Genomic DNA, 18,994 nt, shown 5'->3' with positions numbered 1-18,994 from the left:
ATAGCCTCAGAAATGAGATGAGGAGGAATCTCCTCAGAAATGAGGAGATGAGGAGATCAGGCAGGGGGGTGGTGAATCTGTGGAATTCATTGCCACATAGGACTTTGGAGTTCAAGTCATTGGGTGAATGCAAAGCAGAGATTGACAGATTTTTTAATTGGTAAGGGGATTCAGGCATACATGGAAAAGGCAGAACAATGAGGTTTGAAAAAGTTCAGCCACGATTGAAAGGCAGAGCAGACTCAGTGGGCAGAATGACCTAATTGTGCTCCTACATCTTATGGCCTTTTATTGAACTCCAGAGATAATTCAGAAATAGCTCCTCGGAGAGTGCTGAGATCACAAGTAGGTGCTACTTAAATGCATCTACTTTACTGTACTGAAGCCATCCTTAAACCATCTCCCCTAGATGCGGGAAGCAGGGCAGCATCGTGGTTTGTGATCTGAGTTCGGTCCCCATCCAACCCAACCCCACCCTCAGGCTTCAGTTTCCCATCACATCCCCGGGGGGGGGCGTTGGCATGTTGATGAGCCACTGTAAATTACTATTTGGTGTGGGGTAATGGCACAAGACTCAAAGGGGAAGTGGTGAGTGTTCGAGAGGGAGAATAGGTTTGTGACTTGAGTAAGTGAGGGGGTGCAACACACACAAAATACTGGCGGGACTCAGCAAGTCAGGCAACATTTACGGAGGGGATTAAACCGTCAATGTTTCGGGACAACACTCAGCCATTCTCTTCTCACTTGCCCATCATTTCCCTCTTGTTCCCTTCCTCCTTCCCTTTCTCCCATAGTCCATTCTTCTTTCTTACTAGATTCCTTCTTCTTCAGCCATTTACTTCTTCCAACAATCACCTCCCAGCTTCTCATTTCATCCCCCTCCCACACCCACCCAATTTCCCCGTTACCTGGTCTCACTTGTCACCTTAGAGCTTATACTTATTTCTCTACCCCCATCTTCTTGTTCTGGCTTCTCCCCTTCCTTTCCAATCCTTTTGAGGGTCTTGGCCCAAAATGTCAACTGTTTATTCCCTCCATAAATACTGCCTGACCTGCTGAGCTCCTCCAGCATTTTGAGTGTTGCTCAAGATGGTCTATAGAATCTCGTGTTTTTGAGGGAAAGGAAGCTGGCAGAGGCTCGACAGGCCAAATGGTCTCCTCCCAGCTTGGATCAGAAAAGGGAGAGGGGCATCTGCATTCTCTCCACTCGCCATTCTGGCTGCTGAGAATCGTGAGGCTTTTCCAGTGAATGTGGATGTGTGCGAGGTGACGGCGGGAGACGCGTGTTGCTTCAAGCCATTGACTCCTGCTTGAGGCTGAGTCCGTTGGTGACAATGTTCCTGTTGCTGCTCCTGATTGATGTCATGCGCATGGCGGAGGTGCTCTGGAAGTAGCTGCTGGAGGCGGAGCGGCGGTGGTGCCCCCTGCAGCGCAGGTGGTTGTTGAAGTGCCTCCGGAAGGTCTCGCTCAGCAGGTAAAGGGCAAACGGATTGACGCAGGAGTTGCAGAAACTCATCACCCGGCCCAGCACGGTGACCAGAAAGTGTCCAAGCGAAATGTCGATCTGGCCATAATGGAAGGAGCGGTACATGTACAGCACATGGTTGGGGAACCAGCACAGAGCAAACAGGCCAACGAATACCAGCACAATCTTGGCAAGACGCTTCCGTGTTTCCATCTAGAAAGCAAAGGAAAACAACAAAGTAGCAGAAGGTGATTCAGCCCTTTTCCTTCTTCTAGCCCTTATTCCCTCTCTCACGACCATCAACTCTCTCTTATCTGAAGCAACTTGCTCATGTAACATGTCACTACCCTCACCCCCCAGGAAGTAGTGAAGAGATTAATTTGAGACATCTGTTCATCGAGCATTGCTGGGCAATAGCTGACAAAGGGTTACAACTTAAATTGGTACATTTAAATCGGCAGTTTGGATTATTATTGGTACATGTACCAAGGTACAGTGAAAAACATTGCATGCCATCCATACGAGTCATCACATCAGTGCACCAAAGTTCAAAGTAGATTTATCTTCAAGGTACATATATTCACCATATACTATCCTGCGATTCATGTCCTTGTCAGCATTCACAGTAGAATGGCGATATAGAGCGGAATCAATGAAAATCTACTTGGAGTGAAGGAGGACGAGAGGTGACCTGATAGAGGTGTACAAGATGATGAGAGGCATTGATCGTGTGGATAGTCAGAGGGTTTTTCCCAGGGCTGAAATTGTTGCCACAAGAGGACACAGGTTTAAGGTGCTGGGGAGTAGGTACAGAGGAGATGTCAGGGGTAAGTTCTTTACTCAGAGAGTGGTGAGTGCATGGAATGGGCTGCCAGCAACGGTGGTGGAGGCAGATACGATAGGGTCTCTTAAGAGGCTTTTAGACAGGTACATGGAGCTTAGTAAAATAGAGGGCTCTAGGTAAGCCTAGTAATTTCTAAGGTAGGGACATGTTCGGCACAACCTTGTGAGCTGAAGGGTCTGTATTGTGCTGTAGGTTTTCTATGTTCCTATGTTTCAGTAACGGCAGACAACCAGTCAAAGGTAGGCAAGCTGGGCAAATAACTAAATAGATAGATTGGTTGATAGATAAAGAAATAATACTGAGCACATGAGCTGTAGAGTCCATAGGCTGTGCAATCAGTCTAGAGTTGAGATGTCTGAGGTTATCCAAGCTGGTTCAGGAACCTGATGGTTGAAGGGTAACAACTGTTCCTGAACCTGGTGGTGTAGGACCTTAGGTTTCTGTACCTCCTTCCCAATGGCAACAGCTAGAAGAGAGCATGGACTGCATGGTGAAGGTCTGCTTTCTTGTGGTGTGAGACCTTCGTACAGTCTGTCCTTGAGTAAACATACTCTTTCCCTGACAACCTTTTCTTTTCAATGCTTGTATAAAATGCCTTGATATTGTCTTTAATCCTGCTCACTGAGGATATTTCATGTTCCTTTTAGGTCTCCTGGTTCTTTGTTTTGAATCAGAATCAGAATCAGATTTATTACCACTGACATATATGACATTTGTTTTGTGGCAACAGTACAAGACCTAAAAATTACTATAAATTACAATTAAAATTAATAAATAAGTAATGCTAAAGTAGTTTATTATTGTTGCATGTACTGAGATACAGCGAAAGGTTTATCTCCCATATCGTTCATACAGATCGTTTCATCACACAGTGCATTGAGGTAGAACAAGGCAAAACAATAAAATGCAGAATAAAATTTAAAAACTACAGCGAAAGTGTGGGTAAACAATAAAGTGCAAGAGCATGTTGAGGTAGATTGTGAGGTCAAGAGTCCATCAGATATAGGAGAAGAATTAGGCCATTTGGCCCATTGAGTTTGCTCCACCATTTCATCAAGATGTAATTTTCCTCTCAGCCCCAATCTCCTGCCTTCTCCCCATATCCCTTCATGCTTGACCAATCAAAAATCTACCAACCACTGCCTTAACTATACATAAAGACTTGGCCTCCACAGCTACCTGTGGCAAAGAATTCCAAAGGTCCACCACTCAGATTCATTCAAGAGTCTGATAACAGTGGGATAGAGGCTAAGGTAATTGACAAGCTGTTTGTGGTGAATTCTGGGAATCTGACATCACCTTACTGCTTCTGTAAGATCTCAGTCAGTGTGGTGAAGATTATTGAGACAGGTCTACACCACTGATGGACAGGTGCTGGGAGCCGCTCGGTGCTCTAAGCTGGTCTGAACTGCAGTACCAGTTCAGCCCAAAAGCTTCTGACTGCAGTACTGCTGAATTAGCCGAGTGGACTGGAGTCGCTTATTGTGGGGAAGAATTATAGCGTAAAACACCAGAGACAGATAGTTCCACTCATCCAACTGTGAAACTGCTGTCAGAATTAATTTAGAGTATCGTATCACTTGGTCATCCAGCTAAGGGACACAGAGTTGCATAAACACCGCTGAGAAATATCTTCTTGCTACAGGAACGGTGCCAGGGTGATAAATCTCAGCTGGCAAAAGCCTGCGAGTGCATTCCTGACTTCTGGCAGCAGGTATCCGGTGACTCAACATTCGTGAAAATTTTCACACGGGAAGGGAAATCTCAGCCAATTTATGCACTCCAATTGCTCCCTCAATGTCAGCCAAACCAAAGAACTGGTCATTGACTTTAAGAAAGGGGGTGATGCACACAGTAATGGTGCAGAGGGGTCCAGGTTTGTCAAAGTCAACATCACCAATAGCCCATCCTAGTCCAACCATGCCGGCTCCACAACCAAGAAAGCTCACCAATGCCTCAGCTTCCCCAGCAGGCTAATGACATCTTACATGTTCTGTTTGAGCCTCACCAATTTTTCATTAATGTAACATTGAAAGCATCTTATCTGGACACAGCTCAGCACATCATGGAAACCAGCCTCCCCTCTATGGACTCTGTCTAAACTTCTCACTACTTCAGTAAAGCAGCCAGCATAATCAAAGATCTGCCCACTTGAGACTTTCTCTCTTTGCCCCATCCCCTCCTGTTTGGCAGAAAATACAGAAGTCTGAAAGCACACGTCACCAAGCTCGAGGACAACTTTTACACTGCTGTAATAAGAATATTGAATGGCCCCCTGTATAATAAAGCAGAAATGTAACCACACAATCTACCTTGTTATTACCTTGCATTTTACTGTCTACCTGCACTGCTCTTTGTTTGTAACTGTAACACTTTATTCTACATTCTGCTATTGTTTTCACTTGTACTACCTCAAGTAGCATCCATCATCAAGAATCCCCACCGTTCAGGCTATGTTCTCTTCTCTCCTCCACGGATGCTGCCCGACCTGCTGAGTTCCTCCAGCTTGTTGTACGTGTTGCTTTGACCACAGCATCTGCAGTGTACTTTGTGTTTTCTCTTCTCACTGCTGCCAGTGGACAGGAGGTACAAGGGTCTGTGTCGCACACCACCAGGTTCAAGAACAGTTATTACCGTCAACCATCAAGCTCGCAGTATTGCGTCCGGTGCGACCTTCTATATATTGGTGAGACCCGACGCAGACTGGGAGACTGTTTCACTGAACACCTGGGCTCTGTCCACCAGAGAAAGCAGGATCTCCCAGTGGCCACATATTTTAATTCCACGTCTCATTCCCATTCTGATATGTCTATCCATGGACTCCTCTACTGTCAAGATGAAGCCACACTCAGGTTGGAGGAACAACACCTTATATTCTGTCTGGGTAGCCTCTAACCTGATGGCATGAATATTGATTTCCCTAACTTCCATTAGTGCCCCTCCTCCCCTTCTTACCCCTTCCTTTATTTATTTATTTATTTATTTATCTATTTATTTATTTATTTATTTATTATTCCTCCCCACCTTTTTTTCTCTCTCTCTCTGCCCCTCTCACAATCACTCCTTGTCTGCTCTCCATCTCCCTCTGGTGCTCCCCTCCCCCTTTCTTTCTCCCTAGGCCTCCCGTCCCATGATCCTTTCCCTTCTCTAGCTCTGTATCCCTTTTGCCAATCAACTTCCGAGCTCTTGGCTTCATCCCACCCCCTCCCACTTTCAAATCTCTTACTATCTTTCCTTTCAGTTAGTCCTGACGAAGGGTCTCGGCCTGAAATATCGACAGTGCTTCTTCCTATAGATGCTGCCTGGCCTGCTGCGTTCCACCAGCATATTGTGTGTGTGGCTTGAATTTCCAGCATCTGCAGATTTCCTCATGCAGTGGTAGTGTTGTCATGTTCTTTTGATTGACTATAAATGAACAAAATCAGCACAGACACCTAGTGCGGATAATGACTGCCTTCATACAATGCTTTCGACAACTGCATCCTCCAAATTCTCATTCTCATTGTAACATTCGGATCGATTGTTAATACCTTCAAATTCTTTATAGTTTCTAACATGTTGAAGTAGTGAAATCATAAAATTTTCACTGCCAACCATTTCTGGCATCAGCAAGCCTGAATGCTTGAAACCGCAGTGAGCAAAGCAATTCAGAATTGTGTTACGACTTATTTCTCACCAACAGTAATTGAGAAAAATCACTGCACTGCAGCGGTCCCATTACTGACCCCTGAAGAACACCACTAGTCATCAGCAGCCAACCAGAAATTGCCCTTTTTAATCCCACTCGCTGTCTCCTGCCTGTCAGCCATTCCGCTATCTATGTCGGTATCTTTCCTGTAATGTCATATGATTTTATCTTGTTAAGCAGCCTCATGTTTGGCACCTAATCAAACATCTTCTGAAAATCTAAGTTTATCCTTGTATTTTCCCACCCTGCTTGTTACTTCCCTGAAGAACTCTAACAGATTTGTCAGACAAGATTTCCTTTTACCATGCTGACTTTGCCTTATTTCATCATTGGTCTCCAGATACCTCGAAACCTCATCCTCAGTAATACACTCTATCCCTTTCCCAGCTGCTGAGGTTAGGCTAACTGACTTTAATTTCCTTTCTTTTGCCTCACTCCCTTCTTAAAGACTGGAATGACATTTGCAATCTTCCAGTCCTCCAGAACCATGCCAGAATCAAGTGATTTTTGAAAGATCATGACCAATGCATCCATTATCTCTTCAGCAACCTCTCTCCGGACTCTGGGATGTAGTCCATCTAGCCCAAGTGACTCATCCACCTTAAGACCTTTCACTTTGCTTAGCACTTTTTACTTTGTAATAGCAGTGATACTCACGGACCTCTGGCACACTGCTAGTGTCTTCCACAGTAAAGAAAGGTGCAATGTACCCATTGAATTCATCTGTCATTTTCTGTCCCACATTAGTACCTCAGCATTATTTTCCAGTGGTGCAATATCAACTCCACCCTCCTTTTTACTGTTTATATAACTGAAAAACCTTTTGGTATTCTGTTTATGTTATCGGCTAGTCTGCCCTCATATTTCATATTTACCCTTATAGCTTTTTTAGTTGCCTTTTATTGAATTTTAAAAGATTCCCAATAATCCAACTTCCTACTCACTTTTGCTACCTTACGTGCCCTTTCCTTGGCTTTTATGCAGTCCTTTGTCAGCCACGGTTGCCGAGCCCTGCCATTTGAGAGCTTCTTCCCTTCTTCCTCTGTGGGACATATCTATCCTGCTATTCCCAGAAATTTCAGCCATCTCTGCTCTGCCCATCCCCAGCAGTATCCTCCTCCAATCCACCTGGGTAAGCCTCTGTAATTCCCTTTATTTCTTTAAACAGAGTTGATCGGAGTGTGTTTTTGTCTTCATGGTGTAGTTTTTGCCTGGATAGTGACAGACCAGCAGCTGGACCTTGCAAGTACAGGTGTATTTTACCACAATCAATTGAAACACCCTGACTGTATATAGTGAGTTATACAGCTCTCATTACATGCACGTTCCGTTCAACTCTTTGAGTGATTACGCAGAAAGGTTGAAGTTAATAACTTATCTCCTTCTACCTTAGGCCATGAACTTATCAATCATCCCTGCTGTGGACCACTTCTGGAGGTCCAAGATGCCGACTTCTACGAAGGAGGGATCCGTATGCTCCACGACCACTGGACTAAGTGTGTAAATGTAGGAGGCGACTATGTTGAAAAATAAATGTGCTAGGTTTTCTAAAATTGACTCCTTCTACCTTTGGCCATGAATTTATCAATCACCCCTCATTTCAATTGGCTGATGATTTGGTGTGCCATATTAAAGAGGATGAATATTTATGCAATCAATAATTTTGTGTTTTATATTTGTGATTAATTTAGATTATTTTGTAGAGATCGGCTTTCAGTTTGACATGAAAGAGTCTTTTTCTGTTGATCAGTGACATAAAAAGCCAATTAAATCCACTGTGATTCAATGTTGTAAAACAATAAAACTTGAAAATTTCCAAAAGTGATGAATACTTTTTATAGGCATTGCTTGACACTATTTAAAAACTGTTCACTCTGATCATTGTGTAGTGCATGTGACTGACACTAGTTAAAAAAATATTCAGCCAAAGTCTCTTATCCCAATTAATTGGCATAGTGTTCAAAATAAAGGCATGGAATCCCAGCTATTTCCTCAATTAATTTTTGTTCTTTAAGAGTCGACCTAAATAAGTGGCTGTCCTGATTAATCAATGGAGAAATTAACCGAATCCAGTATATTATTATTTGTTTTTCATATTTGCACAGTTTTTCTTCTTTTGCACATTGGTTGTTTGTCAGTCTTTGTGTGGACTTTTTCATCGATTTCACCATTTTTCTTTATTCTACTGTGAATGTCTGCAAAAAGTAAATCTCAGGGTAGTATATGGTGACAAATATGTACTTTGATACTAAACTTTTCAGGTTCATCATTGAGCACCTCTATGAGGAGCATTGTCGCAGGAAAGCAGCATCTATAACCAGGGATCCCCAGCACCCAGTTTATGCTGACTTCTCATTGCTGCCATCATGAAGAAGGTACAGGAGTCTCAGGACTCACACCACCAGTTATTACTTCTGAACCTTCTGCTTCTTAAACCAGAGGGATAACTTCATTCACCTTCACTTGCCCCATTATTGAAATGTTCTCATAACCTATTCACTCACTTTCAAAATATTCTTGATCTCATGTTCTCACTACTTATTGCTTGTTTATTTATTTTTTAAAATATTTTGTTCAAGGCTCAAGCTTGTAAAACCTGAAGAACGGGCAAAGCCAAGCACACTCATTTCTCAATTGCGAGGAACTTTTTAGATTATTCTGGTGGTATTTAGTATTGTGGCTTTCTGGAGATTTAAATAGATATTACTGTGTAGCCCTAATAGTTTAATGTTATTGTGTAGTGACTTTAGTTTGTAGATATTACTATTGGGACAATATATACCCAGTTCATGTTCCAAGGTCCTTCAATTTCCTCTTTTAATTCAGCATATTTCTGGTGCTTTACACTCATGGATATCTGTGTGTTGTGTATGTTTGGAATGGTTTCATTATTCAGTAAGTTGTTCTTGGCGTGTAATATTACCCTGTAATATTACACCCAGACTGTTATTATGGATTGTCCTATTTGTAATAACGGATTGGTTGTAATATAATTTGTGGGATGCTGATTCTAAAACTGGATCAGGCTTGAATTTATAGTAAGGTACAATTTCCTTTATGAGTTTATATTTTAAGCAAGATTTTGGTGAATTATGTTTGCCTCTTGATCGTGCCTGTGTAAGGAATCAGATTGAGTTAAACTGCTACTGGATCTTGTAATGTGATGGATTTTTTCTGGTTTCTTTGCATTTTCTACATTTATCATTTTGAATTTGTAGGTCTTTTATTATGTACTTTTGATAATTCTTTGTGTTAACCACCTGGTACTGTATTGCCACAATTATTACTATTTATTGTTTATTTTTTCTCAGCTCAAGCTGGTAAAACCTGAGGTACAGGCATAGCCAAGCACGCTCATCTCTCAATTGCTAGGAACTTGCGGACTTTTCTAGTGGTGTTTAGCATTGTGGCTTTCTGGAGGTTTACATAGATATTGCTGTGTAGCCTTAATTGTTTAATGCTATTGTGTAGTGCCTTTCAGATGATACCAGCTGTAAATATTACTATTGGGACAATATATGCCCTGTTCATGTTCCATAGTCTTTCAATTTCCTCTTTTAATTCAGCATATTTCTGGTGTTTTTCACTTATTGATGTCTGTATGTTGTTTGTGGTTGGAATGGCTATATCTATGGGTAGAAGTATTTCTTTTATTTTCCTTTTTGTATTTGTACAGCTTGTTGTCATTTACACAGTTGTTGGCCTCCTCTTAAGTGCAGTCTCTCATTGATTTTATTATGGTTATTATTCTATTATGGATTAATTGAGTACACCCACAGGAAAATGAATCGCAGGGTTGTATATGGTGACATATATGTACGTTGATAATAAATTTACTTTAAATATTGAAATTTACTTTGAACTTTGAGTTGACGTCTTGTTTGTCTTGTTTGTTCTGAAGGTGAACCCCCAACTCCACGCCAGTTCCTTCCGCCTACAGTTTAAGCGGGCTGCCAGAACCAGATTATTTATTTATTCATTGTGATGCAGCGTGGATTAGGTATTTCCGGCCCTTCGAGCCATGCCACCCAACAAACCCCCGATTTAATCCTAGCCTAATCACAGGGCAATTTACAATGACCTACTAACCTGCCAACCAGTACGTCTTTGGACTGCGAGAGGAAACTCGAGCACCTGGAGGAAACCCACACAGTCACGGGAAGAACGTACAAACTCCTTACAGGCAGTAGTGGGAGTTGAACCTGGGTCGTCTGTACCGTAAAGCTTTTGTGCTAACCACTACGCTACTGTGCTACCCCAAATGTTCCAAGCAGACATGATAGCAATAAATAAGAGGCAGTTAGTACAGGCAGGAATTGAAGGATATGGACAATGTACAAGCAAATGTTATTTGCTCAGTATAACATTATGGCTGGAACAGACATAGAGGACCAAAGACTTGTTCAATAAAAGCTGGATTATTGACTTCTTTAACTGAAGACCATGGTCAGTATGAATTAGTACTAATATCTCCTTCTCACTAGCAATCAACATAGGGGCACCTTAAGGATACATACCCAGCCCCCTGCTCTTTTCTCTCTACACTCATGACAGCGTGGCTACGCACAGCTCGAACACCATCGATAAATTTCTTGCTGACACCATTGTTGTTGGTAGATCCTCAGATGGCAGTGAGGAAGTGCACAGGAGTCAGATAGCGGCAGAGTAGCGTCACAACAACTTGGCACTCAGTGTCGGCAATGCCATGAGATTCTTCCCAGATTTCAGGAAGGAGACTATGCAGCCGTCCTCGTCAAGGGGTCAGTGGTGGGATTGGGGGTGCAGATCTGAGTTCCTGGGCAGCAACGTCTCAGAGGACCACGCTGGGCACAACACATTGACGGAATCATGAGAATAAAACGTGTCAGTGGCTCTACTTTGTTAGGAGCTTGAGGAGATTTGGTCTTAAAATTTTCTATAGGTCTGCAGTGGAGATCGTTCTGACTGGTTGCATTTCCACCTGGTATGGAAGCTCCAATATGCAGGATCAAACGAGGCTGCAGAATGTTGTTGACTCAGCCAGCGCCGTCAAGGTCACAACCTTCCCTGCCACTGAGGACATCTTCGAAAGGTAGTGCCTCAAGAAGGCAGCACTCATCGCTAAGGACCTCACCATTTGGAACTTGCTCTCTTCTCGTCACTACCATCAGGGAGAAGGTACAGGGAGCCTGAAGATTCATACTCAGTGATTCAGGGATAATTTCTTCCCCTCTGTCATCAGTGGAGCAGCACACTGGCATAGTGGTCAGCACAATGCTTTACAGAGACCCAGGTTCAATTCCCACCGCTGCCTGTAAGGAGTCTGTATGTTCTCCCCATGACCATTTGGGTTTCCTCTAGGTGTTCTGGTTTCCTCCCACGGTCCAAGGATATACCAATTGGTAGGTTAATTAGTCATAAATTGTACGGTGATTAAATCTCTCACAGCTACCTGGACTATACCTCGTCCCCACCCTGCTACTTAAAAAAATGCCATCCTCTTCTCTCGATTCCTCCATCACCGCCACATCTGCTCTCAGGATGAAGCTTTTCATTCTAGAACAAAGGAGATATCCTACTTTTCCAAAGAAAGGGGCTTCCCTTCCTCCACCATCAATGCTGCCCTCAACTGCATCTCTTCCATTTTGTGCACATCTGCTCTATTACCCCATCCTCCTCCCACCCTACCAGGGACAGAGTTCCTCTTGCCCTCACCTACCACCCCACTAGCCTCCACGTCCAGCACATAATTCTCTGAAACTTCTGCTACCTCCAACGGGATCCCATCACCAAGCACATCTTTCCCTTGCCCTCACTTTCTGCTTTCCACAGGGATTGCTCCCTACGCAACTCCCTTGTCCATTCTTCCCTCCCCACTGATCTCCCTCCTGGCACTTATCTTCGTAAGCAGAATGAGTGCTACACCTGCCCTTACACCTCCTCCCTCACTACCATTCAGGGTCCTAAGTAGTCCTTCCAGGTGATGCAACACTTCACCTGTGAGTCTGTTGGGGTCATATTCTGTGGTTGGTGCTCCTGGTCTGGCCTTTTGTATATCGGTGAGACCTGACGTAGATTGGGAAACTGCTGCACTGAGCATCTACGTTTTGTCCGCCAGAACGAGCCGGATCTCCCAGTGGCCACCCATTTTGATTCAACTTCCCATTCCCATTCTGATATGTCCATCCATGGCCTCCACTGTTGTAGGGATAAAGCCACTTTTTGGTTGGAGGAACAACACCTTGTATTCCATTTGGGTAGCCTCCAACCTGATGGCATGAACATTGATTTCTCACTTCGGGTGAATGTCCTCCACCCCCCTCTTCACCATTTCCCATCTCCTTGCCCCTCTCTTACGTTATCTCCTTGCCCGCCATTCACCTCCCTCTGATGCTCATCCCCCCCCCTTTTTTTCTTTCGTCCATGACCTTCTGTCCCTCACCAATCAACTCCCCAGCTCTTTACTTCATCCCTCCCCCTCCATGTTTCACCTATCACCTGGTGTTTCTCTCTCCCCTTCCCCCCCCCCACCTTTCAAATCTACTCCTCAGCTTTTTTTTCGAGTCCTACGGAAGGGTTTCAGCCCAAAACGTCAACTGTACTTTTTCCCATAGATGCTGCCTGGCCTGCTGCGTTCCTCCAGCACTTTGTGTGTGCTTTATTAAATCAGGGTTGCTGGGCGGGTGACTTGAATGGTGAGAAAGGCTTAAATAAATTAATAAATTTCTGAACAGACAATGAACCCATGAACACTATCTAGATATTCTTTTTATGTTCCACTATTTATTTAATTCTGTAATTTTTAGTAATATTTGCTCTGCACAAAAAACAAAATAATCATTATTTCAGTCAGTGATAATAAACCTGACATTGATTCTGAATTCTTACGTAATTCAGATTTATATCTCTATATAATTTTTTTCAAATTAGGGTAGAATTGTCAAGTTGCTGTGATGAGATTTAAAGGCAGGCCTCCAGATTATTATGTTAGATTGTAAAATGCTGCCTGACCCACTGAGTTCCTTTGTGTTCATTCCTCCAAATTATTAACCCGCTGTTCAGTATTGTAACTATGGTAACAGTACTCTTTGGCCTAAGCAGAAATCAAGAAAGTAACACTTCCATTTCAACAAACTTTTGAAAGCCATTTTGCTTCACTATCTGACCACAAGAGGGAACTGAACAATAGAATCTCTTAAAGGCTGTTAAAGTCGTTTTCAGGATGTAATTGTATTGCCTGGTCTCCAAGGAATCACAAATGTGATCAGTCTATAGTCGTGGTGGGAATCAGGAACTCGGCATAATTTGACCTTAGAAGCAAGGAGAGGTTGGACAGACATGGATTGTTTCCTCTGGAGTGTCCGACACTCAGGGGAGACCTGATGGAGCTTTATAAAATTATGAGAGTTACGGAAAGGGGCAATAGAGTCTTTGTCCTGAAGTATAAATGACAAACGCTGTAGGCCATGCCTTTAAGTTGAAATAGGCAAAATTTAAAGGGACAACACACAATCCATCACAGGAAAAGCCCTCCCCACCATTGAGCACATGGTCAGCAAGCACTGCCATGGGAAAGTAACATCCATCATCAAACACCCCCACAACCAGACCATGGTTCTCTTCTCACTGCTGCCATTAGAAAGCGGGTACAGCAGCCTTAGGTCCCTGATCACCAGGCTCAGGAACAGTTATTACCCTTCAACCATCGGGCTCCTGTACCAGTGTAGGTAACTATACTCACCACAACTCTGAACTGATTCCACAACCTATGGACTCACCTTCAAGGACTCCACCACTCCTGTTCTCAGTATTATTGATTCACATATTTATTATTATTGTTATTATTTGTTTTCTATGTATTTACACAATTTGTCTACTTTTGCACATTGGTTGTTTGTCAGCCTTTGTGTGTAGTTTTTCATTGATTCTATTGTATTTCTTAGTTCTACTGTGAATACCCGAAAGAAAATGACTCTGAGTTGAGTATATGGTGACATTTATGTATTTTGATAATAAATTTACTTTGAATTTTGAAGATTAATAAGTGCCTAGAAGGTGCTGTCAGAATACTGGTAGCAGAAGCAGGTATGACGGTGGTGTTCAATCAACATTTTGACAGGCTGATGAACATACGGGGAATGGAGAGATTTGAATCATTGTTCGGGCACATAGTGCAGTTAAATGGACATCATGATCAGCTCAGATATTGTGGGCTGAAGTGCCAATTCTTCAGAAAATTAGATAAAAATACTACTGTCTTCAATTTCTCCACATATTTCAAATCCACCATTTCTGGAAGCTTTGCTACATGCCTTCGCGTGTCCATAAGAGCGTACGACATTGGAGCAGAATTAGGTCATTCATTCCATCATGTCTGTTCCACCATTCCATCATGGCTGATTTATTATCCCTCTCAATCCTGTTCTTCAGCCTTCTTGCAATAACTTTTGATGCCCTGACTAATCAAGAACATCCTCTTTAAATATACTCAATATCTTGGCTTCCACAGCTATATGTAGCAATGAATTCTACAAATTCACCATATTCTGACTAAAAATTTTTTTCCTCATCTCTGTTCTAAATGGATATCCCTCTGATCTGAGGCTGTGCCCTCTGATCCAAGAGTCACCCACTATAGCAAACATCCTCCCCACATCTACTCTATCCAGACCCAATGAGATTCCCCCTTCATTCTTCGAAACTCCAGCAAGAACAGGCCCAGACCCATTAAATGCTCTTCATACATTAACTCTTTCATTCCAAGAATCATTTTAGTGAACCTCCGCTGGACCTTCTCCAATGTCAGCACATCTTTTCTTAAATAAGCTGTCCAAAACTGCTCACAATACTCCAAATGTAGTCTGACCAATGTCTTATAAAGCCTTGGCATTACATCCTTACTCTTATATTTCTTAGATAAGATGGTGCTGAGAGCAGTGGGCTCTGTCCATCACAGGCACTGCCCATGATAATATCTACATGAGGGACGGCCTCAGAAAGGAAATATCTGTCATCAACCTTCCAGCCATTCCACCATCCAGCCATGCTATCTCTCATGATACCATTAGTCAGGAGGTACAGAGGACTGAAGTCTCACACCACCAGGTTCAAGAACAGCTACTTCCCTTCAACCATTCGGTTTTTGAACAAACTGAAAGAACCTTAACCATGGCCTCAGCACAGCAACACTATGACTACTTTGAACTACAATCAACTTTTTTTTTGTAAAAATTGGGAATAATTTGTTTCTGTTTTTTCGTCTTGTCATCACTGTTCAGCTGACGTTAGGTGCCTGCGATGCTGCTGAAAATATTTCTCGTCGTCACAACTGACAATAAAATTGGCTTTGCTGTAATTAAATCAATTTAGCAAAAAAGAAAAACAGAATACAGATTGACGTTTTGCAGTTGCAGAGGAAAGAGAAGTGCAGATTAACAAGTAAAGTACAAGGGTTAGATTGATCTCAGAATGGGTTAAAAAGTCAGCGCCGCATCGTGGGCCAAAGAACCTATACTGTTCAGAGGTGTTGTACATTCAATGTTCTATCACACTGGCACTAAGTCATTCAGTGTCAAGCAAGGCAGCCTAATCGCCTGGACACTACCTCATATCATTGCCTTATAAAAAATGAAAGACTTATAGATCACTTTTCAGGATGGCCAAAGCAATAAAATTATAACCTAATTACATCTAATGAAGTGGGATCGCTGTAAACGATAGAAAGGGGTAAGTCAATTTCCAGGGAGTAAGATCGCGGAGGTGTAAAAAAGACTGGCAGACTGCAGAGGCCGGAAAATTTCCACAAAAAGGATTCTGGAGAAACCCAGCACAACTTCAGGATTGAAGGACATCCATTTAGAACTAAGATGCGGAGAAATTACTTTAGTCAGAGGGTGGTAAATCTGTGGAATTTGTTGCCACGAGCGGCTGTGGAGGCCAAGTCATTGGGTATATTTAAGACAGTGATAGATAGGTTCTTGATTAGCCAGGGCATCAAAGGGTATGGAGTGAAAGCAGGGGTGTGGGGATGACTGCCAGAGTTGGATCAGCCCATGATTGAATGGCGGAGCAGACTCGATGGGTTGAATGGCTTACTTCTGCTCCTATATCTTATGGTCTTATGGTTAGGCAGCACTTACGGAGTGTAGCATAGCAGTTAGCACAATTGCTTTATAGCACCAGCAATCAACTTACCTGGCTTTCCTCCATGTGCTCCGGTTTCCTCCCACATTTAAAACCACGCACAGGTTAGGGTTAGTGAGCAGTGGGCATGCTATGTTGGCACTGGAACTGTGGCGACACCAGGAGGCTGGCTGCCACCAGCTCAACTCTCACTGATTTGACACAAATGGCATATTTCACTGTACGTTTCAAAGTTTCAATGAACATGTGAGAAATAAAGCTGATCCTTAATATGTAACACTCGATGTTTCGGGCTGAGACCCATCATTAGGACTGGAATGGAAGGGAGCAGAAGACAGAAGCGAAGAGATCTGTTTTAGCCATTCCTTTTGAGAGGTAAATACATATTAGACCATAAGACCATAAAACATAGGAGCACTCCTTGTCTACTCCACCATTCCATCGTGGTTAATTTATTATCTCTCTCAACCCCATTCTTCTGCCTCCTCCCAGAAACCTTTGTCATCTTTACTAATTTAGAACCTCTACTTTAAACATAACTTGGTCTCCAAAGCTGTCCTGTACACAGATTAACCACCCTTTGGCAAAAGAATTATCTGCTCATCATTGTTTTAAATGTTATGATAGTCATGGGAGAGTTTAACATGCAGGTAGATCATCCATGATTCAATGGTGGAGCAGACTCGAAGGGCCAAATGGCCTAATTCTCTTCCTATGTCTTATGGTTCTTCTATTCTGAGGCTGTGCCCTCAGGTCCTACCATAAACTGAGTGGTGCATGGATCCCAGGTTGGGAACCCCTGTCCTAGTCTCTCTCACTATTGGAAACATCCTCTCCACATCCACTCTATCTAGGCCTTTCGATATTCAATAGGTTTGATCCCCTTCATTCTTCTCATCTCCAGTGAGTCCCACCCAATCTTGGTGCAAAAAGCCTGCTTGTATTTACCCTATCTATACCCCTCATAATTTTGTATACCTCTATCAAATTTCCTTCCAATCTTCTATGTTCTAAGGAATAAAGTCCTAACCTGTTCAATCTTTCCTTACAACTCAGGTCCTCCAGACCTGGCAACATCCTTGAAAATTTTCTCTCATTTAGCTAGGTGACCAAAACCACACACAATCCTCTAAATTGGGCCTCACCAATGTCTTATACAGCTTCAACATAACATCCCGTCATCTCAATACTCTAATTTATGAAGGCCAATGTACCAGTAGCTTTTGTTACAACCCTATCTACCTGTGATGCTACTTTCAATGAATTATGGTCCTGTATTCCCAGATCCCTCTGTTCTACCACAGTGCCCCACTGCTCACCGTGCAAATCCTACCCTGTTGCTAAATATCCTCTCATGTTGCTAAATATACAACAGTAAACTGCTGCTGGCAGTGTCATAGATCATTTACACTGGATGATAGCAGAATGCTCAGTAGGTTAAAGGATTGGCACACCATCTACCATTTTCAGCTGGTCCAGGTCCTGCTGCAAGTCATGATATAATCTTCCCGTCTGTCCACTATACACGGCGGTGTCATCCACAAATTTGCTGATCTAGTTAACCACATTATCATCCAGATAGTTGATATAGATGATAAACAGCAGTAGACCCAGCACCGATCCCTGTGTCACACAAAAGTCGCAGGTCTCCAGCCAGAGAGGCAACCATCTACTACCACTCTCTAGCTTCTCCCACAAAGCCAATGTCTAATCCAGTTTGCTACCTCTTGGGGGTGGAGCTTAGGAGGAATGATGGCACCTAACCATAAGACCATAAGACAAAGGAGCAGAAGTCGGCCATTCAGCCCATCGAGTCTGCTCCGCCATTTCACCATAGCTGATCCAATTTTTTAGTCCCATTCCCCTGCCTTCTCACCATAACCTTTGATGCCCTGACTACTCAGATACCTATCAATCTCTGCCTTAAATACACCCAATGATTTGGCCTCCACTGCTGCCCGTGGCAACAAATTCCATAGATTCACCACCCTCTGGCTAAAAAAATTTCTTCGCATCTCTGTTCTGAATGGGCACCCTGCAATCCTCAAGTCATGTCCTCTCGTACTAGACTCCCCCACCATGGGAAACAACTTTGCCACATCCACTCTGTCCATGCCTTTCAACATTCAAAATGTTTCTGTGAGGTCCCCCCTCATTCTTCTAAACTCCAAGGAGTACAGTCCAAGAGCTGTCAAATGTTCTTCATATGTTAACCCTCTCATTCCCGGAATCATTCTAGTGAATTTTCTCTAAACCCTCTCTAATGTCAGCACATCCTTTCTTAAATAAGGAGCCCAAAACTGTACACAGTATTCCAAGTGAGGTCTTACCAGTGCCTTATAGAGCCTCAACATCACATCCCTGCTCCTATACTCTATTCCTCTAGAAATGAATGCCAACATTGCATTTGCCTTCTTCACCACCGACTCAACCTGGAGATTAACCTTAAGGGTATCCTGCATGAGGATTCCCAAGTCCTGATGCATCTCAGAACTTTGAATTCCCTCCCCATTTAAATAATAGTCTGCCCGTTTATTTTTTCTACCAAAATGCATGATCATCCACTTTCCAACATTGTAATTTATTTGCCATTCCTTTGCCCATTCCCCCGATCTATCCAAATCTCTCCGCAGACTCTCTGTTTCCTCAGCACTACTGGCCCCTCCACCTAACTTTGTATCATCAGCAAACTTAGCCACAAAGCCATCTATTCCATAATCCAAATCGTTGATATACAACGTAAAAAGAAGCGGCCCCAACACGGACTCCTGTGGAACACCACTGGTAACCGGCAGCCAACCAGAATGGGATCCCTTTATTCTCACTCTCTGTTTCTTGCCAATCAACCAATGCTCTATCCACATATGTAACTTTC

The 18,994-nt window shown here is 43.0% G+C and overlaps 1 protein-coding gene across 1 annotated transcript in view; it reads right to left on the bottom strand.

The window, feature by feature from the left end:
* Positions 1–1,291: 1,291 nt before the first annotated feature.
* Positions 1,292–18,994, bottom strand: part of nmbr (neuromedin B receptor) — a 62,385-nt gene continuing 44,682 nt past the window's right edge. Inside the window, exon 3 of the mRNA XM_073050253.1 lies at positions 1,292–1,678. Within this exon, the coding sequence (XP_072906354.1) occupies positions 1,292–1,678 (387 nt within the window). The remainder of the gene's footprint in view (positions 1,679–18,994) is intronic.

This window comes from Hemitrygon akajei, chromosome 7 (genome assembly GCF_048418815.1).
Source record: "Hemitrygon akajei chromosome 7, sHemAka1.3, whole genome shotgun sequence".
Classification (NCBI taxonomy): Eukaryota; Metazoa; Chordata; class Chondrichthyes; order Myliobatiformes; family Dasyatidae; genus Hemitrygon; species Hemitrygon akajei.
The sequence above is the reverse complement of the archived record's forward strand: the minus strand, read 5'-3'. Positions and strand labels throughout refer to the sequence as shown.